At 37.4% G+C, this 27,200-nt stretch overlaps 1 protein-coding gene across 1 annotated transcript in view; it reads right to left on the bottom strand.

Annotated features, from left to right (window-relative positions):
- LOC103456689 (cadherin-12) overlaps window positions 1-27,200 on the bottom strand; it is a 151,690-nt gene that overhangs the window by 66,258 nt on the left and 58,232 nt on the right. Inside the window, exon 3 of the mRNA XM_008396402.3 lies at window positions 1,342-1,636. Coding sequence (XP_008394624.1) covers window positions 1,342-1,636 — 295 coding nt within the window. The remainder of the gene's footprint in view (window positions 1-1,341; window positions 1,637-27,200) is intronic.

Raw genomic sequence — 27,200 nt, 5'->3', positions numbered from 1 at the left:
TCAGTTCTTCTGGACTATCTGGTATGAGGTGAAGCGGGACAGATTATGTTACAGATTAAGGGTTATTGGCAAGACTTTATTAATTACCAAGGCCTAAATAGTAAATATTCTAACAGTGTGCAATGTAATATTCTATGACTGCTACATGAATTCAGCTGGATAAAGACATTGTATAATAATCCAGATCAAATCTTTTAGTTCTCTAACTGATCTCTTCACTTCTCTTTCATGGACATGTTTTTTTTTGGCGAACTTGAAAGCCTCCATCCTACGGTAAACATTACAGAGCTGCCTTTGATTCAGGGAGCCCGCCAAGCCTGCACCGTGTTTTCCCTGCTTCCGACCCATCCTTCCCCCGGGACTGCTGAATTTGAAGTTTTCAGGGCTTCATTGTGATTCACATCAAGAGAAAACCATTCTCCCAGCGAATTACCTTGATCTGCCACCCCTCCCCCCGAGGGAAGTGTAAAGACAAAGCTGTGAAATGTACTAAGGGCACACCAGGAATAAAATGGTTCTCTGAAATGTCAAAATCTGTTAGGTGGAGCAGCGTTACCCCGCTGGTTGTAGCCACTCTGCTTTCAAGCTGAACTTGTTTTTTTGTGTGTTTTTTTTTTTTTACTATTTCTCAAAGAGAAAGAAAAGTTTCCCTTGCAAAGTAGAATTTAGATTGGGCCAAAATAAAAATAAAAAATCCAACCCAACCCAAACCTGATCCAACTAACTTTAGTTCTGGGTCCAAACCCGACGTAAATATGACATATGATATTAATGAAGACAACAGTAGATCTTTAATGTATTGTGGTGCTGAGCTGTCCAGTGTTTTAAAGTCTCTGAGCTCAGGGACGTTAGAACTGGGCTGATGTGCTCCATCTTCCTGGTTTTAGTCAGAACGCCAGCAGCAGCGTTCTGGATCTGATCGATTATTTTTAGGTCACTGTTACAGTAATCAATCTGACTAAAGATAAACACATGGATGAGTTTCTCCAGATCTTGCTGCAACATTAGTCCTTTAAACCTGGAAATGTTCTGCAGGTGAGAGAAGACCAGCTTTGTAACTGTCTTTATGTGGCTCTGAAGGCTCAGCTCTGAGTCCATCAACACATCAAACCTGATCAATCATTTCTAGCTGTCCTCAATTTCTTTACTTCCTCAAAAGTTTGAACTATCAACTCCTCTATTTACCCTATAATATGTAGATTAATAAAACTTTACATTATTGTTTATCTTCCTCTGAACTGCATGGTTGTTAAACGCCACAGAAGCCAGAACCTGTGGCCAATTCTGGTCCTGAATCTGGAGTGTTCTGCAGACATGTTAGGGCTCTGCATGCTCCCTTACCGACTGGTGACATCTCGGGTACGCTGGCTGTGTAAGGTCCCTCCAGGAATTTTGGTTCATTGTCATTGATATCTTGGACCTTGATGACAAACTCCGACTCCGGCTCCAGGGGGATACTGGTGTCGATGTCCACAGCCTGAGCCCGCAGGGTGTAGTAAGGCTTCTCCTCCCTGTCGAGGCTCCTTAAGGCATGGATGTCCCCCGTAGTTTGGTCAATTGTGAAAATGGAGCCAGCACCTTCCCCCGAGAGGGTGTACTTCACCGAACTGTCCCCCTTATCGAGGTCAGTGTGGAGCTGTGAGACAAAAGAAGGGAGGGGAAAAAAAGAGGCTGAGTGCAAACATTGACACAGATAATGATTCAATGAAAACACCGGGGAAGAGCTGTCAAGGAGAACTATTTCACAATGACAGTCAAGGAAACTGACTGCACATCAAAGAGTTCACTCAGCTCTCTGCGAAGATCTGCGAAACACCAAGTCAGGAGAAAAGGAAAATGATCAGGCGCTCAGAACATTCTGCAGATTAACGACGTGAAATCTTTCATAAATAATGAATCATCTCAGTGCAATTATGCTGCCCTGACAAGCCTTCCACAACTTAAGACCCATTACAGTTTAAGAAGAACTCAGAACTCTTTTCTTATAATAGACCAATGGAAGTTTAACTTTAGGAAGCAAACCTCAAACAGAAAAAACACCAGATCAACACCTACAGTGTTTTTTTTATTTTAAAAAGCAGTTTATAATTGATGATTTAGGGGAAAGTGAAACTGATATGACATGCTTCGCCGTATCTCTTATAAACATCCTTTTAAGCTTTACTTTCCATAAGCAAACACCGATTTTAATTTGTTCAGTTTTCAGCAAGACACAGCAGCTTGTTTTAAGTCAGTAACTCCTCAGTTTAGATTTTTAAGAAAGTGATTATGACAAGAGGAAAAAGTGAATAAATCTGCCAGTGGTGCTTTGTTTTATCAATGTTAAGAAATTGTTTACTTAAAACAAGCTCAAATATCTTGCTAAAAAGTAACTTATAAGTTAGTTTTATCTTATTTCAAGTGTAATAAGAAATTTGCACTGGAAACTACACCAACATTACTTGGTAAATTGTTGCATTTTTGCAGTGTCAGCATACAAAACATTCATATTTGCCAAGTTAATTAAAATATGAGGCTGCAGATGAGCGTGTGCAAATCAGAACAGGAACTTTACCAAGTTCTGCAAAGCTCCAGCTTTTGCAACATATCCAAGCAGAAAGCATATTTGCTAATACAGACTCAGGTCGATGGAAGCAATTTTTTCCCCTTCTGACAAACACAAAACGCATTCGGCACAAGAAAAGCCTATTGACATAGTTATGTTTACTTTATGGCAGAAAACAGCTATGATATTCAGAGCCTTTTAAATATTTACAGGCTGTAATGCAATGTGATTACCTCAGAGGACTATGGATTTTTCTCTCACTTTGTCAGTGAGATGGAGTTTCCACAAGCCTGACTGAATGGAGGCTGTAAACCGGGAGAAAATAAAAGATAAATATTCACAACTCCAAGCTACTAGCTTAACTGTTGTCTTGTGGAAACAGGATAGATTTTCCATTAAATTTGGCGTCTTAAAAATAAGCTTTTTCAGTTTGACCAGGCAACAATTGATGTATTATGTTACTTTTGCATCTTGTTGTGTTACAACTTTAATGTAACTAAAATGAAATCTGTGTGTGAGACCAAACTCATATCCTTCTCAGTTGGTTTTCCAAAGAATATCCGTAAGCTAACATTGACTTGACACTGGATTCATTGGTTGTTTTAGCAGGACAACAATAAGTGAATAAATTCCAATAAATAAATGGAACTGCAGCATTTATTTTTCTATTTCAGTGACTGTGAGCTTAATTAGTTGAAAAATTGCTACACAATAACAATTATTCCCCTAAAAAAGCACAAGTTTAAAACTGCTAAAACTGTGACCAATCAAGTTGGGAAGAGGTCAAAGTTTATCTTGAAACCAGACATCATCAAGAGGATGTTTAGTGAGGGAATTAACTGTCAGCCATTTTCAAACCTGCATCTTGTTGGACATACTTTGTATTTTATGAATTCATTGGATGAAATACTTTAATTATCTACTTTCAGCAGATTTTAACCCAGAAGCTAAAACCTTTGTGTACTATATGTTAATCATTTCTTAGTTTTTAAATAAACTTTACAACAACCACAGAAGAAGAAGCTTTAGCTGAAATGCATTACTGGCTTCTAAAATACGGCCTCTCACGGTTGATGCTTCAAAAGATTGAATTAAGCTTCTCTGATTCTACTTTTCTTCTGATCTATTGAACCTGTAATTTCCCCGACCTCAGCTTTTCTATTTATGCATTCTCCTAATGAGTCGATGGATTCCCGCTACGCCGTTGCTAACTGCCATGGCCGTGACGACGGGAAGAAATATGAGCCGTGGCTGTAGATTTTCTGTAGGTTACAGCAGCTCCAACAGACACTCAGACAAAATAAAAAGGCACCAACACACTGGGAGTAATTGGTGATTCAGAGCAAATTGCCAAGTTCACAGAAGCATAGCATGGCATTATAATGCTGTCACCCATTGGTGCATTTCTCATTGCTATTCAAATGATAGACTATTATTCTTAGTACATGACCGATGTTGGGTGATAACGAGACCCCAAAACATTTCTCCCAGGAGGACGAGGACGTGATGGAGATTAGGTTTTCTCATGTACAGCTAATTTGACTGATACGTTCTCCTCCTCCATCGCAATTCAATTAGAGATTCACAAAATTACCCAAAAATTAAATCCATAGGATTTAGATTGCTGTTTTTTTTTACCCCTGAAAATACCAATATCTGAGTAAAGTCGCTCCTGTATGGAAGAGGAGTAGAGCTATGGGGGAAAAAAACACATTATGACTTTAATCTGAGAATTCGGACTTTCTTCTCAGAAAATTAAAGTCAGAATGTCTGAAAAAAACAAAAAGTCTGAATTTTTAGGTTGAAATCCCAATTTTTTGGGGGGGAAAAAAAATCATAATTCTAATAAATCACCAAATTAAATCAGACTAAGTTCTTTTCAAAATGCAGTACCTGGCAAAATTCAGATTCAGATTAACTTTATTTAGGTAAATTTACAACATTACAAAATAATATTTAACAAACCAATAATTTTCCAAAAAAGGAGCAGGTGGAAAATATTTTACCATTTACATCAACACAGCGAAATGCATGCAAATCTAAAATAAAATGTAAAAATATGATTTAAAAAGAGGTTTTGGTACCTTACATCTCTTTTACAAAAACTGTTGTAAACATGAGTGAAGTTTTGTTTGTGACTGAATTAAATTCAATTTCTCATTTTAACTCCTGGGAGTTTTCCTTTAGCTTCTTTTTAAGAAAATTATTTTTATTAGTCGGAATTTAATTGAGGCCTGATACTGTAACTTTTCTGTTGTGATGTCTTATTTATTGTATTTACTTATTTTTATTGTTTATTTTATCAATTTATTCTGTTGTGTTATTGTTTTTGTACAGCACTTTGGTGCAGTACAAAACTGTTTTTAAAAGTTCTACATAAATACATTTGAATTTGAAGTAAAAACTGAAATCCTTCAGTCTTGGTAAAAGAAATCAGACATTTTATGCCACATTTTCTCCACATCTCCTCTCTAATTTAGTCTTGCCGAGGGGAAGTTTCTACCTGAACCTGTTGAGAGCTGATGAGTGACAGGAAGCAGGTGTGATAACTAGTGAAGGGAACAGAAAGCACCAAAGAAGAAAGGAAGCAGCAATCACACAATCTCAAGAGCTCCATGTGTTTGGAATAGAAACATGTGAAGATTTTGGACTTTGGTTGAGTTGCAGGATGGATTAAAACCAAAAAACTGCAGAATGACTGCAGAAAGGTAGGAGCTGATTTTCCTCTGCTGGGCCTGGTTTCCTTTTCTGTCCCCTCTGCTCCGTCTGGTACAAAAGCTGCCTATTGTGCTCATTATTCCTGAGTTGGCTTTCATTATGCGCTTGCTTCTGTTAGTCCTGCTTTCTTTTGTGCCGGTTTGCATTGACTGGGTCTTAATAGATTATTTATATGCATTTCTGTTCCTACAAGCTTTGGCATTTGTTGTGGAATTTGTCTCCTTGAGTTATGCAGATATGTTTTTGTTGGGATGTCATGATGACAAATTGGTTAAACGCTTTGAGCTGCAATGATTTAAAAATTATAAGACGCTGTGTGACCCTTAAATGTGAGTGTGGCTTAGTAATTATTAATCGTCTCTGATCCGCCAGGGGTTTTATCTTCATGTGTTGGCAATAGATGTGTTTTTGTGATTTCTCTGACACTAGTGAAAGGATTTGACTTGAGTGGTAAATATTTAATGGGAAGTGGTAGACATTTTGCTCATAAGATGGATTATTTTCTGCACTGATGATTTTTAAATGTCTTCCATGCGATGCTTATTTAGATTCTTGTAAGTCTTTAAAAATGTTCCTTTTCTTTAACTCTTTACATTTATTTAATCTCACACTTGTTTTTAGTAGCTCTTAAATCTCTAAGCTATATTATCACAAATTATAAGTTGAGCTGCAAAGTTTTTAAGCCATTATAGATGTCTAAAATAGTTTTCCTGGTCTGGAAATGCTAATTTGTGTAACAAAACATTGTTAAAAAAATCATCAGGTTCTAAAATGTCTGTAATCTCACTTCAAGTTTGAAAACCAAACCAAATTGGTGAAAAGTTAACAGGACAAAACAGAATGACTTTAAAAACCAAACTGAACAACCTGATTTCATCATCTTTTAACTTTTTTTGGTCTCTTTGGCCTTGTGATCATTTTGATCAACATTTCTTACAGTATTGCTGCATTTAGGTTAGAAAACGTTACTTTCTGTGGAGTTTTCTGTCTTTTCCATCCGTTCTGCTGCTGTTTGAGATCGTCGTCTTGTTGATGACCAGGTTTGAGCAAAGCTTCAGGTGATTTTCGACTCAGGCATGTGAAACCAGATCTTCACCACTGTGCCTGACAGTTTCTGCTGAAATTCTGTGTTTTATGCTGTCAACATTATGTTGTATGTTATGGGGAAAATCTCTGCTTGGTTTTCATGTCCAAACGACACCGACCACAGCTTCCTCCTTCCAGATAAGCTACTTGTTTTGTCCTTTATCCTATTTTCCCTGTCATGAGCTTTAATGTTTAACAGGTTAAGGGTGTATTCACACCAACCCAGTTTGGTTTGCTTTAATTAAACTCTAGTTTATCTGCCTGTCTAAAAGCCTTGGCTCAGTTGAAGTGAACTCTGGTGCAGTTTGAATGTGAACACAAAGCAAACCTGAGACCGCTCCAAAAACAGGAAGTGAACAATAATGCAGGGCATTCTGGGTAAATACAAAATACAATGGATTACAATCTGGCCACACATCATTCCCTTATAAATAACTAGTGAATGAAAATGTTCCAGATAAACCTTGCTGTCTGCATGATGATTTCTCCTGGGAGGTGTGTTGGTATTACTGATATCCCTTGATGAACTTTCAACCCTTCCCAGATTGTTGGATCTTAACAGTTGCTTCTCTAAGCTCGTTATTTTTGATGTCTTTCCATTTTTGACATTGTGCAAACACGCCTGAATGCTTCAAAGCAGAAAATGATCAAAACCTATTAAATAAGACACATTTGATGATTTGTTAATGCGGTATGGCATCCTGATGTTACTTTTGCACTTAAAGCCAATAAAAGTGAACATAGTTTTACACAAGATTCCTTTTTTCTTGTTACATTATTAATATCTGATCACTTTGGTATGGAAACCCTAAAACTCCACCGGGGTCTGTTTGTGTTTTCTTTCACTTTCATGGTAAACAATCAACTTTTCACTGAATTTATGATTTTATAGTTCTGGTGAAAACTTTAGCTCTACGTATTTTTCGCTCCTTGAGGGAACAGAAGCTTCCAGAACAGTTTCCAGTCAACAGTGAGTGATTTTCTGCTGGAAAAACTGCCTTGTGTTCAACAGTTGTTCCTTTATCATCCATCCCTTTTTTTCCCCCTCTCTGTTGTAATCCCGTAATCTTTCGCGGCATCAATTGCTCTAGATTATCTCATGAGTTTGGCGCTCCCATTAGACAGATGAAACGAGACAAACATTTTCCTTCTGCGACAAAGCGGCCCTCGTCTCTCTGTGGTTTTACTTGTGACCTACTGCAGAGATGATGGCGGCAGATGAACTGTTGCAACAATGTTGTCTTAATGGGATCTATTTCTTTTCATGACGCCGACGGATGGCAGACACAGAAAACAGCTGTGTTTAAAACGGCCCAAATCAGGCCGCCTGGAGCCAAACCGCTGCTGTGAAAACACAAAGCTGGTTTTCATTAGACCTGTTTGATGACACGCTTTCTAATTGTGATTGCAGCGTGTTACAAGAGCCCCAATCTCACTGTCACCTATTCCTGGTGGACCTAATAATGGCAGCTTTACAGTGAGACGTGTGTGTGCGTGTGTGCGTGTGTGTGTGTGTGTGCGTGTGTGTGTGTGTGTGCTGCTGGTGCTTTGTGAGGCTGAATCAACTTGTTTTTGACACACTAAGAAAATGAGCTGTGTAAGCGACACGGCAGAATATGTTGCAGAGCAGTTGTTTTGCATTGCATAAGGTTGTCAAGGCGTTTGTGATGATTGCCACCATATATATATATATATATATATATATATATATATATATATATATATATATATATAATACAGCATGCAGAGGCAGCTCAGGGTTGATTGAGAAATGCCACATCATTAAAACAAACCTGCCTCATGGTGTCTACATCTGCCAAAACATCTCAAGCATTACATTGAAAAAAACACAAAATTCAAAGTATTTTTCTTGTCCAGTTTCTACTGCAGATATCTTATTTCAAGTGTGCTAACTTAGAAGTGACTTTTCTACAAGATATACGAATTTGTTTTAAGTCAATACTTTGCTTCCAGATCGTTTCACTTATTGCAGGACATGTTTCCCATGTTAAGTCAAATAATCTGCCGTCTTTATTAATATTAACAGATTATTGATTTGAAACAAGCTCCTGGATGTTGCTGAAAACTTACCTGTAAACTAGTTTTGCCTCATTTCAAGTGGACTCAGATGTTTGCTAGAAACTAGTCCAAATATACTTGATTTTGTTTTTGCTCGTTGATGACCAGTAGCATGTAAGACTTAAAACTGATGCTGAGCAGAAACTTGATGTTTTTCCACCAAATGAAAGGTAAATCAGGATGTTATGGTACGTTATTGACAGCTGTTTCCAGTTGAAAGTTTGAAAACAATCATTGTCGCAATGACTGTTTAAGCCTGAATAAGCAAATATGAAGTAATCAGAGGAGAAGTAAAATCCACATTCCCCTTCTGTTGTGTTGATCTCTATCCAACAAGAGAGAGCAGGTGGAAATAATACACAGGTAAACAGAGACTGTAATACTTAGCAATGGGTGAAGCTGGAATCAGACGTCATAAGAACCACACTCACACAATACTGCTTTTTAAACTCGGCGATGAAAGCTGACGGCATCGTCACGAGATCATAACGAGACAAAGGAAAATGATAAAAAGGAAACAAAACTAATAACAACGACCTTTTGTGGAGCATTGATTGCAGGTCTGTAGAGAAGTCTGTTTGGATGTGATGCGCTTCACTGACAGACTCCCAACTCATAAGTTCATCATTTTCAGCCTTTATGTCCAGATTTCCAGTGTCTGGCTTCATCTGGAGCATAATTAGGCTGCACGTCTCGCGTCAGCGACGTAAAAACTGGATAAAATGTCACAACTGTTCAGGCTGCAGACGCATGGAAAACAATTAGGTATGTATCTGAATTGAACCACATATGGAAGTGGCACAATTTGAAAAAGTTGTATGTTGATTCAGCACCAGAAAGAAAGATCTGGTTGCTTTTTTTAATTTTTTTTGTTGCCACTTTTAAAGAAGCCTACTGGGGAAAAAGTTAAAAATGAAATATTTGTTCATAATGAGAATAATGTTTGAAAGAGTAAAGATGCTCTAAAAACCAATAATCCATCGTGCAAGGAGACCATTTCACTCTGAGCGTGACACAAAGATGGTAAAACGATAAAAACGGAGGACTGACTGACTCCAGATTCCTTCAACTTCACCTTCAGTCAAGGTCAAAATCAAAATAGCTGAAACTTGACACCGTTCAGGTTCACTCAGGCTTGACTGATACTTTCCTGACTAAAAATCGTCATTATTAATGCTAATACTTTAGGTATTTGAGAGGTTCAGCCTCCAATTAAACTGTTAATGTTGGTCTTTTAACTCCGTCTATCCTTGATTCTGATAACCTCTTTAATCGTCAGTCACACATCTATGCCTCGTTTTTGGAAAAAGGAAAAAAAAATCTGTTAATAAAGAGCACATATCAGAAATCTGTTAATTTGTCTTTGCATTAACAGACGTGGCTGTTACTGAATAAATTATCATTTCTGATTGGGGAGAAGTTGAGATTTGATTTTTCTCCTTGATTGGCAGGAGAGGAAAAGCCGCCTCTTTAATTTATTTGCATTAAAAAGAAATGTTCAGGTATTTCAATACAAGCACCCAAGAGATGTGCATTGATTCAGAACAGCACATTGAGGGAAGAAATGCAAATGCAAAATGAAACGGACGGACACTTTGGCCCGTTAATTACAAGAGAACACAGCCTGTTATTAATTAAAATTTCCATTATGCCAACAATGGTAATCAGTCAAATAAAAAAATATTCATTAATAAAGAGGCACTCAATTGTTGAAAGCATAAAGAACCAAATAGTCCAGGGGCAGAATCATAGCTTTTGTAATCAAATATAAAAAGAACAAAAGAGCACAAGTTATTGTAATAACAAAGGGAGGCAGAAAAAAATTAAACAGGAGGTAGAAATTATATCACTAACTAAAAGAGCCTATTGGTTGAGAATTCAAAAAGATGGAAACTGTGATGAGTTGAAATGAAGCATTGCAGAACGGCTGACTGACAGGACGACAAGGATGACCTTCCCATTTTTTATTTATTTTTCTCTACGCATAATTAGTGAGATGCTCTGAGCGCCGTATCTGTTGACACGGCAGCTAAAAAAAGAAGCAGATTGTGTGTGAAACTGTAATAAGACTCCAGTTACGATCCAACCTCACGACAAAACGGAAAGAAAGGAAACTTTTCTTTCTGTTTTTTTTTGTTTAGTTTTTTTCCATCTTGATTATTAAGGTACATGAAGCCGCAGAGGAATATTGAATATTTATGTACGAGCTCTTCAGCTGCTGCAAGTCAAAGAGATTTTTCAATGATCATGGAGCTCAGCAAATAATTACATAACTGAATTGGCTCATAAGCCAACAAACATTCATGTGGGAAGTGGCAGCTCCTCTGCATGAAAGCTACTGAAGTTGCTTATGCTAAATTTGCATAACGACCATCTGCATTTATAAAGGGAACTTCCTTCTGTCGACTCTTGTTTTTTTGTTATTTGATACAAAATCTACTTGTGCACACGTGTAGCTGCTGTGAGTTATCACTCAACCTAGCAGTGATGTTTGGACTGTGGGAGGAAGCTGGAGAACCGGGAGGGAACCAGGAGAACATGCAAACAGGCCGCAGGCTGGGGTTCAGTCCCACACGGCAAAAACACAAAACCTTACCAATTATGTTTGGTTGTTTCTTATCTTAGCACACTTAAAGTAAGACAAAACTAACTGACACTGTATGACACTTATTTCTCTTACAGCAAGATGCTTTTTCCATGTTTGTGAAAATATCTGACAGTAGAACCAAATCATCAACATTATGGAAATGATTACTTAAAACAATCTCCTATCTTGCTAAAAAAGTTACTTTCAAGTCTTATTTCAAGTGTACTAAGATGCAGACACTATAAACTAGACCAACAATTATTTAAGATTCTTGGTGCAAAGCAACAGCGTTGCCTGGAGCAAACCTTTAATGGATTAAAGTGTTTGTTTTTCTTTTTTGTTTGTCGTTTCATACAATGAAAAGGTGTAAAAACAGAGAATTTAATCTTGGTTTCACATTTATTCTTCCATCGTGGAGCGTTGAATGTATTTGTTTAGGTTGGAGACGAGGGTACAGCTGGTCGAGGGCTTAATGCCGAAACAAATCCTATTCTGTTCGCGTTCTGCAGCGACTCATTGTGTAATGACAAGGACAAAGACACGAGTAAGACATTGACAGTAACAAGTCATGACCTGGTAATTTCAACGTTGTCCTCTTTAAGAATTAGGTCGTCTTGTTCCACCTGGAAGAGTTGAGCCGATGCAGACTGGCAGCTACAGCATCAGCAGTTTTACCCAGCCCATTAGTTCTTACATTAATAAACACGCAAATTTAGAAAAAGAGGCATTGACTACAGGTAGAAACTGTTGATGTGGCAGCCTGTGTTGCTGTTAAATGCTCTTTAAGTTGGAGCAGCAGGTTTTGACTGCTGAAGAGCGAGCTGCTGCTGTTTCTGGGTTCTGTTGCTTTGCAGCAAACGGTCCCTCACAGGCTGGGCAGTAAAGCTGCATATTGATTTGAGTTATTCCAGCGGAGAATGTAACCAACCTCTGTAGAAAAGGCTGTAATTGGATTTCTGCGGCCAGGATTATGTGGAGCTCCTCAAGAATGCACATCAAAGCTGCAACTCTTTGTTGATGGGTGAGAAATCCAGCACCAGTAGGTACACGTTTAAAAAAAATGTAAAAAAATCTGCAAACACCCTGATGAGAGCTGCTCCTGTCTTTAAATGAAATTACAGCTCTGAGTGCAATAGGACAGGTAGTTAACATACCATTAATGTAGCTTAATGATAATTTATACTCCATATCTAACAGAGAGCCTCTTAAAGGGAAGGTGATGAAGGATGAAAAAGGTCGTATTAGAGAAAATCGAAAAGGTTAAAGTGTTGCCTTTAAGACACTTCTCTAAATCTGGATTTAAAATCTAAAAATGTATTTAAGATGATTAAAAGTTAAGTACACGAACAGTTCATTCTTTATGTAAGTTTTCTTTTCGACGTTTTAATGATGTAATGTTTTTTGTTTTTATTTTTATTGTTTTTTTATTATTTTTTTTTTTAAATCTCTCTCTTTCTCACTGATTATTTCTGTTTTTATTTTAATTATGCAAAGCACTTTGAAATGCCTTGCTGCTGAAATGTGCTATACAAATAAAATTTGATTGATTGATTAGAAAATATTATCGGTAAATTCTGGTTCCGGTTTTTGCTAGAAAACAAAGTTTGGCAGAGAGGCGGTGTGGAAATATGATCAGCGGCTATCAGCCATGAACAATCAGGCAGGAATGCAGTAAGTTGCATTATTTGACAGTTTATACTGATAACTAAGTGCTTTATTTTGTGTAAATGTTGGTTTAATGAGCTTTATGCATGTTGTAAATGTGCTATTTCAGTTTTCAGCTCTTGTTCATGAGGACAGTGAAACAAGCTGCAGCTGATCTCCAGGGTCTGCATTTGTGGTTTAACTTGGTGTCGCCAACATACAGAGATAATTAATAACTCTAACACTTTTACAAAGTCATCTTTAAACACCATTATAATGAAACTAGCTGTGGCTGCGGTGCAGCTTACCACCATCAGTGTGTGAATGACTAAATGTAAAGAGCTTTAGAGTCTGAGACTTGATGAAGGTCGATTCAAGTGCAGATCGTTTACGATTTAAAAAGTCCAGAATAAAAACTCTGCATTGTAAAAATGGAGTTCAAGTCGCCAAAGATGGAGGAAACTGTCCATAACACTGCAAAAACTCCAAATCTTACCAAGTATTTAGTTTCCTTGCGTGCTTCAAATAAGACAAAACTAACGTAAAAATAAACTTTTAGCAAAATATAAGAGCTTGTTTTAAGTAAATAAAATCTGATTCCACTGACTATTTCGTTTGAAATACATTTTTTCCATAATCTGCCAGTGGAAATAGCACTGTTTGTTTGTTTTTTTAAATTAAGGAATGATCAACTTAAAATAAACTTATAGGTCTTGTAGAAAATATGTTTATAAAATGCTTTTGTCTTGGTTCACTTAAGATATTTGCACTAGACAAAGACACTTGGATTTTTGTTTCATTGCAATGTAAAGATGGCTTGGCCAAACCGGGGAAAAACAAACTGTACATGCTAATAAAACCAAATAAAAGTTTTGGGTGTCTAAATTTGAAGTAGGTTGTTGATCCAGTCACTGGTCCTCCGGTATGAAAACCATGACTTCATCTAGACCGCAGCTGACTGATGGTTAACGGCAAAATAATCTAATAAACTGTTGGTAGATCCATGCTGCATCAGAAACCTGCCATCTTTAGTTCGTCCTTTTTTACATAAACGTGTGAAGCAGTTTTTCCCTCCACTGCATCATCGGTGCTCCCTGCTCGGCTGTAAGATCACACGGTGACAGAGTCTCCACTTGCAAGCTGCTTCGTGTCCACAGACTGTCACCGCGGCTCCATATCTTACCACATCATGCCTGCCTGTTGGGCAGCGGCCATTTGAGGGTCGTCACTGTACTGGTGAGCAGGTGAGAGGGAAGCAAACACAATGTCAAATCTAGCAGGCTTTTTATAGCTGATCGATTTTTGGCTTGAGTCTTGTTTTGTTTGTTCTAATATTGGTGACAGCTCGGAGAACGCTATCTGGTTTGTGTCATAGCCCAGTTGGGTAATAAGGATGGAGAGAGAAAACTCACTGGGATTTGTATCGGCAGGTATGCAGCCATAGAATCGGTGTGTGTGTGTGTGTGTGTGTGTGTGTGTGTGTGTGTGTGTGTGTGTGTGTGTGTGTGTGTGTGTGTGTGTGTGTGTGTGTGTGTGTTACTGCAAGCCTTGCATGTATGACAAGTGAAGTTAATGAGTTTTATTCTCTTGTGATGCTGTTTAAATGGCCATTCATCAAAAAACCAATTGGATAACTTGCACTTTTTGAAAACAGCTGAAGTGGTTGAGGATATTATAGCCACTTAGTTTGGCCGTTTGTAAAACTGAGCAGAAAGCCTCTGAATACATCATTCCACATCCTACGGATGGCTTTTCCTCAGTCGGAGGTACAAATACAGATGTTTGATCTCATAAAGGTCAGAATTGACGCATGGCCTCCATTCCTCATAGTACACCTGATTTAACAATGTAGTAACATTAATACAAAACACTGACACTTTTTTTTTTTTACCCAGAATCCCGACGACATCCTTTCCTGAATGTCATCCTACAAATGGAAAATGTTGACCGTGGTAGAAAGTGATCCTTATTGGGGCATTAGCAGGCCATTTGGAAATATGATTCAGGCAATTCAACAGAAAACTCCATTACCCATCAGGACAAAATATAGGAATTGTATTACTTTGGCAGGACAGATGAATGACATCATTAGCTTTTATTTCATCTGTTCTTTCTGGCGACATTCATCATCAACATACATTTCCACTCTGAATGCTCTCCACTTCTTAATAATTTCTAACGAGCCGCAGAGGCGCAGCGATGCCTCGACCTTATGCATAAGGTCTGCAGCAGAGCAATCATTTTAAATCGCTCTGCATATCGTAGGAAATTACAGGTGATACATATAAAGCTAATGTCCCAGAATCATTTTTCAATCTCTTTAGCTCGGTCTATTAAAAGCAGCAAAGATGATCCTAATTTATGGGTATTATGGAAATCTGTAGATGGACAGCATCTCAGTCACACAGATACGAAATGGCTTAAAGACATGAGACAGAACCTGAGCTCATCAGTATTATGGTTGTTTATACTCCAGGTAATGGTAAAAGACACAGCCGGCCCAAGGTATATGTGAGTTGAGCGGCTGCTTAGGTTCACAAACGCAGAAAGCTAGCATGATTTTAAAAATGTATAGAGATTTAAAATAATATAAACTAACAAGGAAAAACAATTTCTATTGCATTTATAGTTCTTACACAAATAACAGATTAATCTCTTCCTGCTGTTTGGGAAAATATAAAATATTACTCTAGTCTTAACTTTAGCGTTTAGCAGCTTTCAAAAAGTAAAAACATATTTCACACTTAAATACCACTCTACATTTTCTTTTTTTTTAAATAGCCATATGACGTAAGCTAATTGCAAATGATGCTAATGATGGTAAATACTGTATGTTCGACCCATAGAGCTGTTTTGGACTGGTAACACATCTGGTGTTTACATGTTTGCCGGGGGGAAAAGAGCAAAAAGGCTCGGACTGGTACTGGTGAGAGGTCTTGTCTTTAACTTTACCATTTACTTTTTGTCATAACGTCTCCAAAGGATGATGCTTATTATGGTGTTTCCTGGTGCAGTGTTTGTTTGTTGAGGTAAATTCTGAAAAAACTCCATAGATATATGCACTTTACTTTATTAGCTACATCTTGCTAGTTAGAACTGGTTTGGGCCCATTTGTCCCTCAAAACTACATTGTTTGTGGCACAAAACGGTGCCAGAAGGTGGGAACTCTGTAGTCATAAAGGGAAAGACTTGGTCAGCAGGCTGCCATATTTAAATGGCTTTAATGGATGCTATATTTAAGAAATCTCACACCTCACAGCCAGAAGAGAGCTGCTGTGGGGGACAGATGTCAAACATCTGTCTTCATACTGTAGGAAGACGCATCTTCCTGCAGTACGCCAAACGTACCTCAGTGTCCGCATTGAAAAATAAAAACTGCAGTCTTGGCATTAGTGGTTACAGAACAGAAGTTTAGCATTTACTACTTTGTTGCTTTATGAGTTGTGCAGCGATTGTATATGGTTCTTATGGGAACTTTCAATTTATCTTTTATATTTTATTAACTCACTGACTCAGGAAGTACAGATAGAAAGTAGCTAAAGCTAAATCTGGGCAAAGCGTCTCTTATGAAAGTTTTTTGCAGATTGTCCCTGTTTTTAAATAAACTGAACATGAGGGGTAACATTACACTGCAAAAACACAAAATCTTAAGTATTTTTGTCTAACTTAAAGGTACAGAAGGATATAGCAACTTGTTTTAAATCAATAAATATGTAATATAAATGAAAGGTCCAGGATGTTATTTCACTTGTAACATGGGAAAATGTCTTGGTACAAAATAATAATACTAGTTGAAATAGCACTTTTTAATTTTAAGGAATTATTGACAGAAAATAAGCTCTTATTTCTTGCTGAAAAGCTACTTATGAGTTAGTTTATTCTTATTTCAAGTATTCTACAATGTTTTCACCAGAAACTGGACAAAAATTACTTCAGATTTTGTGGTTTTGCTGTAAGGAGGCAGGGTGTCCATGTCTTTTAGAAAATAGTTTTGTTTTAATTAGTAAAATGAAAAAAATATAAATTGCTGCACAACTCGTAAAGCAACAAAGTAGTAAATGCCAAACTTCTGTTGTGTAACCACTAATGCCAAGAATCCAGTTTTATTTATATATATATATATATATATATATATATATATATATATAATTAATAAATCACTACAAAATGCCCATGTTTAATAGGTGGAAAACGATGCTATTCTAATTCTTTCACATGGAATAAATTTGTGACTCTTGCGTTATTATTGGGGTCTACATTATAGTAGCAATAATCCCACCTTAAAGCCTCCTGAGCTGTAATATTCAGGCCTTTTGCTGGATAACTGTACATCAAGTGATGATATATTTCAATTAAACTTGTCAGTTAAAACATCTGGGATATAAATGAGTAAATACTAACAGACCTTCAGAAAGACCTGAAAAAAAAGTGTTACCTGAACATTCCTGTGCAGTCTTGTTTATATCACCCAATTATCTTGTTTTTCTTTCTGTGTTTGACATTCTTTAACTATGCTGCATATAAATAGACAAGATTATATAAGATTATTGTTTAGCATGTTGGCTCAGTTGTGCATGTTACTACCCCACTTAGCTGTAGGTCACTGAATAAACCAATTAAGTTATGAAGCTTGTGATTTTGAATTCCAAGTTAATTAGCTGCTGGTTTGCCTCTCAGCCAGTCCTGCTGAATTATTGTACAGTGGTGGCTGTCCTAATCATCACATCACATAAACAGGTGTGTTGTTTTTATGTTGACTTGCTCAAATACAGAGGACTTCCGGCGCGATTAAAAAGATCCAAATTTAACCGTGTGGAACTTACCGTCTCGCTTAGGCCTATAAATTTCATACGGCTGGTTGATGAAATCTTTCTTTGTTGGTCCCGGTGTGTAAGTCTTGTTGAAAAGGCTTTTATGTCCCTCTTATGGGTCGTCACAGAAAGATTAAATTGCAGGCTCCACATCGGTCATAAATCTGAGACAGGTGTGGAACGGGACCAAAAGGAAGAGCCATCAATAAAAATAAGGATGGCCATTTGTTGTCAGGCAGGACGCGAGGGAATAAGCAGGTTGTCAGAGAAATGGTGCTGGCCTTTAAGTTTAAAGAAAAAAAAAACTTCATATTGACTTGTATGTAAATAAGTGACCTTTTGTCTTCAAGTGAAAAATGGGGCATTAAAGCAAACTGCTGCATACTGTTCTTCTGAGAAGAAAGCATTACTTTTTTTTTTCTACACTTGGTTACACAACCTAAATTTATTGCTACAAACTATTCAGAGAATTGTTTACATATTTCTTTAGTCAGTTTTTTTTTACTTGTTTTTGAACACTTCTAGTAATGAGGAAAAAACTAACTTATTTTTCAAGGTTACTGTTTAACATTGCATCCGGAATTAGCATTTCAGCCAACAACAAAGAGACTGTGGTTGCTGCTCCACATATAGCAACCTCCCCCCCCCAAATCCCACATGTATCCTTAAGTACCACTAATGGCAATTTTAATGTGTAAGAGAACCGGTGGCGTGCTACAGCTGAGCACGGCTCAACAGTAGACACAGCTGTGTTAGCTTTAGCATTAGCGTCCGGGATAACTAAGATGCAGTTTGGCACAATTTTTAACGACTTGATAATTTCTTAGCTCAGTTTCTTAACTGAGTTTTTTGCTTTTTTGTTAGAAGAAGTTTTCAAACTAACTTCATGGGGGGAAAAAACTGAACTTAGCATTGCTTAAAGTTACCCTTTAGCATCACATTCAGAATTAGCATTTCAGTTAACAACATGCGCCAACCTCTACAAGTCCCCTGTGTTACACCGAAACTAGTAGTGGCTACTGCCTTAGCTTTAGCTGGAATAACTGAGACACGGTTTGGTGTTTTATAAGAACTTTGACGGGAATTAGTGAGAGCAGAGGAAAGGCTGATGTTCTGACGAGCCATGCAGGTTGTGTGAGCTCTCGTTCTCAAATTGTAGATGGTAACACAAAGAAAGTTGAGGTGTAACTAGATTTGAAGAACCTTTAGTCTAAGTTGTGGAGGCGTATGTTTATATTTAGGCTTGTGACTTTGTGTGGATCGGAGAAAATCCATAATTTGTGCAAATTTATTCACATTTAAGAAGCCGGTGTAGTTGTTACACCCTAAAAAAAAACTAGCCAAACATTAGTTTAGCATTCCTGCAGTTGAATAGATGTAAACTTGTTACCAGAACTGTAAAAAAATTACTTTAAAAAATAAATAAATGAACATATATTCAGGGCATAGCATAATAACATGGGTACATTTCACTGGCGATGAAATGAAACAATGTCAAGCTTCAAAAACATGTTTGGGAGCAAAATGAATGTCTTAAAGCGATAATGAATATATTCCCCCTGTGGTGCCACCATAGGAAAAAAGGGCAACCAGCTGCTACAAAACCTTCTCAGATGTTTCTATGTTTGGAGCTTCATGCTTTTTTGTCACACCTTGAAATGATTGCAGCAACACTGAGCTGCATATATCCTCCATCTGTAAAAACATGCCTTCCAGAGAGACCTCAACCTGCATTTCACATGTCGTTCTCACACCTTTACAGCCATGTGATCTTAGCTTTAATGTTTACTGAACAAGGCATCTGGTTGAACAGAATCCCAGTTCCTGTTCTCTCACTGCACTAATTTTCACTCAATGCCTAATAAAGCAAAACAGAAAAGATTTGAGAAATTTCTTAAAACCTTGAGGTTTGTACAAATTGCACAGTTATTTGTAATGCATGTGTGTACACACACATTCAGTGTGTGCTTTTCTTCACGGTATCCATTGGACTTTGCATAATTATGTATGAACGCTTGTCTGCATGCATGTGGGAATAGAATAGAATATACTTTATTGTCCCCTGAGGAAATTTGTCATGGACTCAAGGGTGTGTAGTGTGTAGTAGCAGCTGTCCAGACAATAAAGACACATAAAATAAAAAAGCTAAGAAAAAGACTTGTACAACGTGGAGTAACTTCAGTAACTGTTTAAAATGGACTTTAGAGATTCTGTAACCACATATTTACCACCGTATATTAAGACCATTGTAGATGGGGAGGGGAAAATGGAAGTCCACCAACAACATGTTCTAGGAAAGCAAGGAAATTTCTAAATTTGAAAGGCTGGAAAAATTGCTAGAAAAAAACTGAAATTTGCAATCTCCAAAAATTTCTGGGAAAAAACACGCAAATTTAAGTTTCCTAAATAATAAAAATGTATCTTGATTTCTGAGTTCTGGTAAATTTTCTAATGTCGAACTCAAAAAATTCCACATTTTCACATTATTTCTCAGTCTTCTCCAGCAAAGTTTTGACTTTTGGAGCTACAAAATTATTCTTTTTTTTTTTCATCCATCTACAAAATGGCCTTCACGATGTTTGAACCTACTTTCCAGAATTTTTTTAGGTAACCAAACTACAGATATTTTACTATCCTATTCTAAATTCCTGCCTTCTTTTCTTGTCTCTGGGATCCGAGTCATCAGTTACTGTAACGGATGTAATAAAACAGCTTTGGTTCACTCTTGTATTAAAGTTGATGAAGCAGTAAAGAACATTTTTAAAACCACGTCCTGAACTCTGTGAAGTTTACCAGAAAAAACCCTGCTCCATATCTTCCAGAGCCCAGTTCAGTGAAGGTCTCAGCATATTTTAGTTGCCACATTTACCCCTTGTAAGCCCTGTGGACTCTGCTTGTCAAATTTTTGCGCTCCTCATTATTCCTGTCCTCGGATGTGCGACGTTTTTACGGTGCAGAATTCCCCATTAAGCTGCCCTCGTTTGGATTTCTTATTTTTTGGGACCTTCTGTCCGTGTAAGGGCTAACCAGTCATCACTAATAGTCTCTGTTGCTAAAATCCTGCTCTGATAAATGTGGTGGTTTTGAACCAAACCCGTAAGTCTATCCTCAGCAATGCTTTGCCGATGATTTTAATTAAAATAGAAACCGAGAAGAGAGTGGCATGTGGTCAAGATGAGATTCCACCTCCAGGTAGACCAAACGAAGCATCAAACAAAAACAATTTTACGTCTGAAAGGCTGCAATTAGAAACCCTTTCAACAAAATATACCTTCGAGCAAAAATGCCTAGAGGGTCAGAGTATGATGAGACAGCCCTTTCTTTGATTTTCAAGAGTTTTAGTTCACGTCAGCACTGGGATAATGAAAAAAAATGAATATTAAACGAGGAATAAATTACTTCCAAATAGCTGCGCTGAGTACTTAAAGTTTTGTCCCCTGGAACAATTTATTGAAAGTCTCACAACAGATGTATGCACAGCCAAGCCAACTTGATTTGCCAGCAGTGGTTGTATCCATCCATCTGTTTTCTGTTCCCAAGAAATCTGTCCCAGGAGGCAGCTGGAGAATATCCCAGCAGCCAAAGTGTGGAGACGTGGAAAACACCCAGGAAAACAGATTCCACACCGAGGGGCAACTGAGACGAGCTCAAAAACCAGAACTACAAGTGGGGCACTTGATTTACTGTTTACAAGAATCAGGGCGATTTGAAAGGTGCTGCTATTTGGGTGGAAAAACTCTTTATGACTTCTAGAACATCAAAATGTGATTATATGCTGACCCAGGTACGGGTCAGCTCCCAATGTTGAGGCGGAAAAGAATAGAAATATCATTTTGTCCCGCAGTGGAGAATCTGACACAGATATTAATACCATCCATCTTTATTCTTGACCTTATTTTCAAACTGCGTGCTTCTATTTTACTTTTAACTTTCTGCTGGTGCGCCTGAATTTTCCCCAGATCTATTCAGTCTATTTCTATCATGCTTTATTATTTATTTTACATTATATTCATAATTCCTAATTGCAATTTCTGAACCATTTGAAAAGTTAGTTGCATTTTATTTTCATGTTTGAACAACCTGTTGTTTTTATCCGTTTTTTTTTATTATTTATCTTATGCTCCTCATTGCACTGATTGGCCAAATTAAAGTTGCTGTTTTTACATTAATATATTTAAAATTATAATAATATTTAAAAGTGCTGTAGTGGTGCAGAATTATCAAATAAATTTGTAATTCTGTGTATTTGAAAAAAACAAAACAAAACAAATGTTTTATGTCAATCCAACACTGTTTTTATTGTTTGCTTCAGATTATCGGCTGATTCTAAACATCAGATATCGGTATCGGAAAAAAGCGGATCGGTGCAACTGCTGTGGATTAAAAAAAATACAAAAAATGTAAATAATTTAGCAGATAACATCAGCGATGTAAACACTTCTGATTGATTTAAAGAGTTAAAGCATGGAGTGGAAGAAATTGTCCAAAATGTAACATTTAAAGCTTGTGAATTTTTCCTGTTTTTTTGAGATGTCGGACAAAGTTTTACACCGAGTGCAGTTGCCCCTCCCCCACCAGTTGCTGTGCACTACAGGTTAGCAGACAGATAAAATGCAACTGTCCTTCCAGCACTAATAAGAGACACATTCAACTTTTTGGGAATATATCCTGGCATTAAAACACCATGAACAGTCAGTGTGGAAACTAAAGGACAGCCACCTGACACTGTAAGACTGCGTCTAAAACTGGAAAGTTATTTGCAGCTTGTCTGCTAAGTTAGCCGACCTGTTAGCCCACTTAGTGCCAAATTTTTATATCTGTGCTGCTATATAAAGTCCTGAACAGCAAAAGTTTCATTTTAATGTCAAAATCCAAACGAGGAGATGTTGGGATAACTTTTAATTAAAAGCAATCAGTTTTACACTTTCTGTAAAGCCGTGGTATTCATGTATTTTTACTTTGAGTTAATTTTTCTTACACCAGACTTCAAAGAGGTGAAATAATCTTTTTGAGGAGTAAGAAATGAACTGGTTGGAGACCAGAAGAGAATCTGTTCTGGTTCTTCTTGCACCGGGTTTGTTTTGAATCGCTGTGTAGTGAACTGGTGTAAACCAGAAAGAAAACTTTCCAGAGATGCTATTTGTGCTTCTGATTAAATTCAGCACATTTCTTTATATTATTGCATCTAGATGTGTGCTGTAAATGAGTTTTATTTAAATATTACACTGTTTGGACTTATTTTGCATACATTTTGATCCATGCAAGACAAATGTGAATACATTAGTCTCCTTACTGCAGACTTCCACTGTTTCTGTATTCAAATGAGCTTGCATGTATTAAATAGTTTGAAAGCTTGAGGAAAAAAATAGACTCTTTAGTTTGCAGTAGTACCAAGCCACCAGGATGCGCAGGAATGCAGACTCGGCATTTATTTCTACATATGCTGCAGAACAAAAGAAACTTTGCTGGCGCTCATTAATCCAAAAAAGAACAGGTAGTGTATTACAATAATAATCTGTTTCCCCCTTATGTTTAGTTTTCTAAATTTATAAATCCCCGTCCGTCCTGCATTAATACTGTACACCAGTGGTCCCCAAACTACGGCCCACGGGCCGGATCTGGCCCGCCTCCATATTTGGTCCGGCCCCCTGAACAATACCAGAGAGCAGTAAGATTTTTTTTTTCATATATTGTATTTTCCGGTTTATATGTGGATTTTTCTTCCACCACCAGGGGGCTCTTTAGCAGGAAGTGTGTCCTGTAAACTGTGGGTGTTTTGTTTTGCATGGCGCATTGCTGCCATCTGTTGGACTTTTAGGGAACTGCTTGACTTTCATGTTATTTAATCAGTACGGTTGTTTGCTAGTGGTAGAGCAGATGAAACGCCGCATTTCTTGTCGAGTTCTTCGAAGAAATGCCTGTAAGTAGCAACTTATACTTCAAAACGAGCCTTTATGTTAACATATGAGGAATTAATATGTTAAAGTTACTTTCCCTCAATGGAACTAGTCAGTCCCAGTGACCGTTTCACTAACGGTTTTTGTCTATGTGCTTTCTGGGTAAAAATCAATCGAGAAACGCCCTCTCCCCCCCCCCCCCCTCAACAATTTTTGGCAGCGCAGGTGATAAACGTGCAACACTTTTTCTGTTACAAACTGACTCCGCCCCCCACCAGAGAAAGGAAAAGTTATGTGGCCCTCACAGGAAAAAGTTTGGGGACCCCTGCTATATACACTTAAAACAGAAGCAGTCGGAAGACGAACGCAGTGTTCAAATAGATTTGAAATGCATCAACATAAAGTTAGACATTAACTTGGAAGCTGTAATAAAACTGAGCCCTCCCACCTCACTGCTGGAGCACGACTCGATATCGACTTTTTGAGGTGTATTGATATGTTTTCAAAGCAGATAAAGGATGAGACGATTCTTCTTCATAGCCCAGCTTTCATTGTGGATTTATAGCAGCCAGACTTCGACCTACATTCAGAAGAGGAAGCAAATGGAAATCACTGCCCTGCAGTTTTTAGAAAAGATGGAATGACTGGGGGAAGAAGGTGTTTGTCATCTTGTGTGGTTTCAAAAAGTGTCAAAAAGAATCTAAGATTTTATAAATGAAGATGCTCGAAAGTTACAGCTGCAGCTTTCAGCCTCTTTTTCGCAACTTATTTCTTAATTTTCACATTTTGTAATAATAAAACAATGAAGCAACTGCTTGGAGGACACAACATTTAGTAATAGGATTTATTTACTTCCCATTATTAAAACTAGTACCCAACATTACACTTTTTGAAAAGTTCTCCCACTCCTTTAAACTTTGCTTTTTATTTTTCTACTTTACAACCTCCAACTTGGTCAGTCATGAATTTTATGATGGATCATGATATAGTAGATCATAAATGTGAAGTGCAAAGGAAGATTCATGCTTCAGTACTTTTTTTCTTAGTAAAAATACAGGTCCAATTTATGTATTCTTGTAAGTTCGCTTTATTATGACATGCCTAAATAAAACAACCAGACAACCATAAAGCTTTTTACATCAGCATATTATGGCCACTGAAGGCAGAAAAACTACATTTCTGCCAGAAAATAAAATTAAATTTGCCATTTTTATAAGGTGATAATTTACTAGAAAAAAATTTGGTGCTTTGAATGAAGAACAGACTGTTTATTATATATATATATACATATTTATAGATTAAGACATTCCACAAGGCTTTATGTTTGACTGAGGTGGTTTTTGGCTTTTCCTAAAAACTTGGACATTTTTCAGACATTCGTTATTTATTTTTTTATTTATTTTTTAGCAAATTTGAAAGTTTTCTACTTTTTCTAGAAAATGTAAGATTTTATTTTTTGATAGAGATGTACTTTATTATTATTATTATTATTTACAATGACCCTACCACGCCATCATACTTTCTAAAAACTGAATATTTCCATGGTCCAGCAATCTTTTGTTCAGTTTTTTTCTTTCCTTAATTGAAAATAATCGAAACAACAAAATAAACAAATTTTCATTTCCATTTGAGAATAAAAAATACAACATCAATGCTTTTTGTATGTCTGACTTGATCCTGAAATCAAAAGTCAAACATTTATAAAAGTCTGTATGCTTTGTTCAGTTTTTTTAAAATTGAAAGTCGCAATCAGATAAATAAAAACTTATTTCATCATTTTTCATGTGAAATTAAAAAAAAAACCACAAATTAATGCTTTCTTTGTATTTGTGACTTTTATCTTCAAGTGAAAAATCAAACATTTATAAAACACAGTGCAACCTCATTTGATTTGAAAGAATTAGAAGTGGCATTGGGGGTTTTTTATTTCCACAAAATGGACTAAAACCCACTCTAAATCTAAATCTAATTTCTTTTCTTGCATATAAGTGCTACAATATTAGTCATGCACAAGGACGTGGTTAAGAAGTGGACTCGAGCAGCACTGAAAATCCTGTTTGCAGTTCGGCGATAGTTCCATTTTGTTGCCTCCTAAAATGGTTCTGTTCGGTCTGAAAACCCAAATGAATGTTTCGACATTTCTTACTGGGAAGAAACCAGTAAGGCGAGCAAATTCGATCCAACTGTTGCCAAACATCTGCTAGTTCCCACAAACAGGCACTTGTTCTTTTTGGCACAAGTTGCAGGCAGACCAGTTGAACCAAGACACCAGTACAGTGTGTCGCCATCACTTCACCCTCCACCTCCCTCCTTCTCCAGTACAAGTCTTTCATTTAGTCTGCCGTCAGAACTGACAAAATTACCACCCAGTTAGCAGCTTGAATTATGTTTCAGTGGCTAGCACTAATTACTGCTTATTTAGCTTTTCTAATTACAGTTGGCAGTGATGCATTTAATGCGATGCTCTAGAAATGGGTATAATTTGCACTGTTGCCCAAAGAAATCAGCTAATTTTCTTTTTTTTTTTAAAGCCAAATAGCAGAATATTTAAATTTTGGCGCTTTTAGTAATAGCATCAACCCGAAATGTACAATCAGAAACAACAGTCAGTTGCTTATGGAGCCGTTTTTAGCAGCTGTTATCGTTACTAATCCTCTTCTGTTTGACTTTATTAGTCACCCTGTTAAACTTCTCTTCTTTCCAACAGTGTTTGAATTTATGAGTAATGAGATATTTGTTTTTACGCAGCTATTTAGCAATCAAATTAACACATGTACTTTGACTGGGCCAGTGCAGCAGCTTCAGATTTGTTGTTTTGCTGCAGATTTGCCTGTTTGGGACCACTGACCTGTTGGTGACCCAGTTTGGGTTAAGCTCCTGCTGACAGACAGATGGCGTCACATTTCACCCTCGTTTGTGCTCATATGTTTGATGATGTGGTGATGCGTATTGACCATCTCCACATTGGAACAATGGCCATGTTTCATTCAAGGTGTTTTTCTTTTTTTATGTGGATTTTGAAGCATTAGAACATCATTAATGGTTGAGGGACGTGGCAAAATGGGGAATTTGTTGCTTGTGGTGGTTTTTGGCTTTTCTGAGAGTTTATGTGCAACAAGGAAAATTAAAACGTATACATTAGAACTAATAAGTTCTGACATGACTATAGGGCTGAAACGATTCCTCAAGTGATTCGAGTACCTCGATTATTAAAATTCCTCGAGGAAAATTGACCTGCCTCGAAGCTTCGTTAATTTATGTTTCATCATTTAGCGCACCGTGTTTCAGCCGGAACATTATTTGCGTTGCGCGGAGCTCTGACTTCCGCCTCTGAGTTGTTGACGGAAGCTACGTGTTGGCAGCATAACGTCCAATCTTCAAGTTCGGCCCGCGGAGATTTTACTAATTGGTGATAATTCCGGGTTTTCATCGTTTTTGTGGGACCAATAAACATCCTTAAAATGACCGGCGCGATGCCGGGAGTTCGGCAGCCTTTCTGCTCCGGAGCTGCTGGTTGAACGGCGGGAAGAAGCTGAGGAGGATTTCTACAGGTGAGCAGAGAGACTGAACACGGCTGAGGGTTGATGCTTACAGGGTAAGAGCAGCTTTACGGACGAACCGCACAATAAACTTATATCATCCCGGTCTGAACAAACGGGAGGCGGAACATGGCTGGTAGATGAGTTTCTGAACGGAGGAGCTGTAAATATCCCGTGTTGCTCCCCCGGTCTACAAAAAAGTAACTGGTAGGGAAGCACAAATGTGGAAAAAATAGACTGATGTTGATATCCGATAGTAACACTGGTGTTATGGAAGATTTACCAATATTTTAT

This window comes from Poecilia reticulata, chromosome 20 (assembly GCF_904066995.2).
Source record: "Poecilia reticulata chromosome 20, P_reticulata-male-v2, whole genome shotgun sequence".
Lineage (NCBI taxonomy): Eukaryota > Metazoa > Chordata > Actinopteri > Cyprinodontiformes > Poeciliidae > Poecilia > Poecilia reticulata.
Note: the sequence above shows the minus strand (reverse complement) of the source record. Positions and strands in the feature narration are given on the sequence as shown.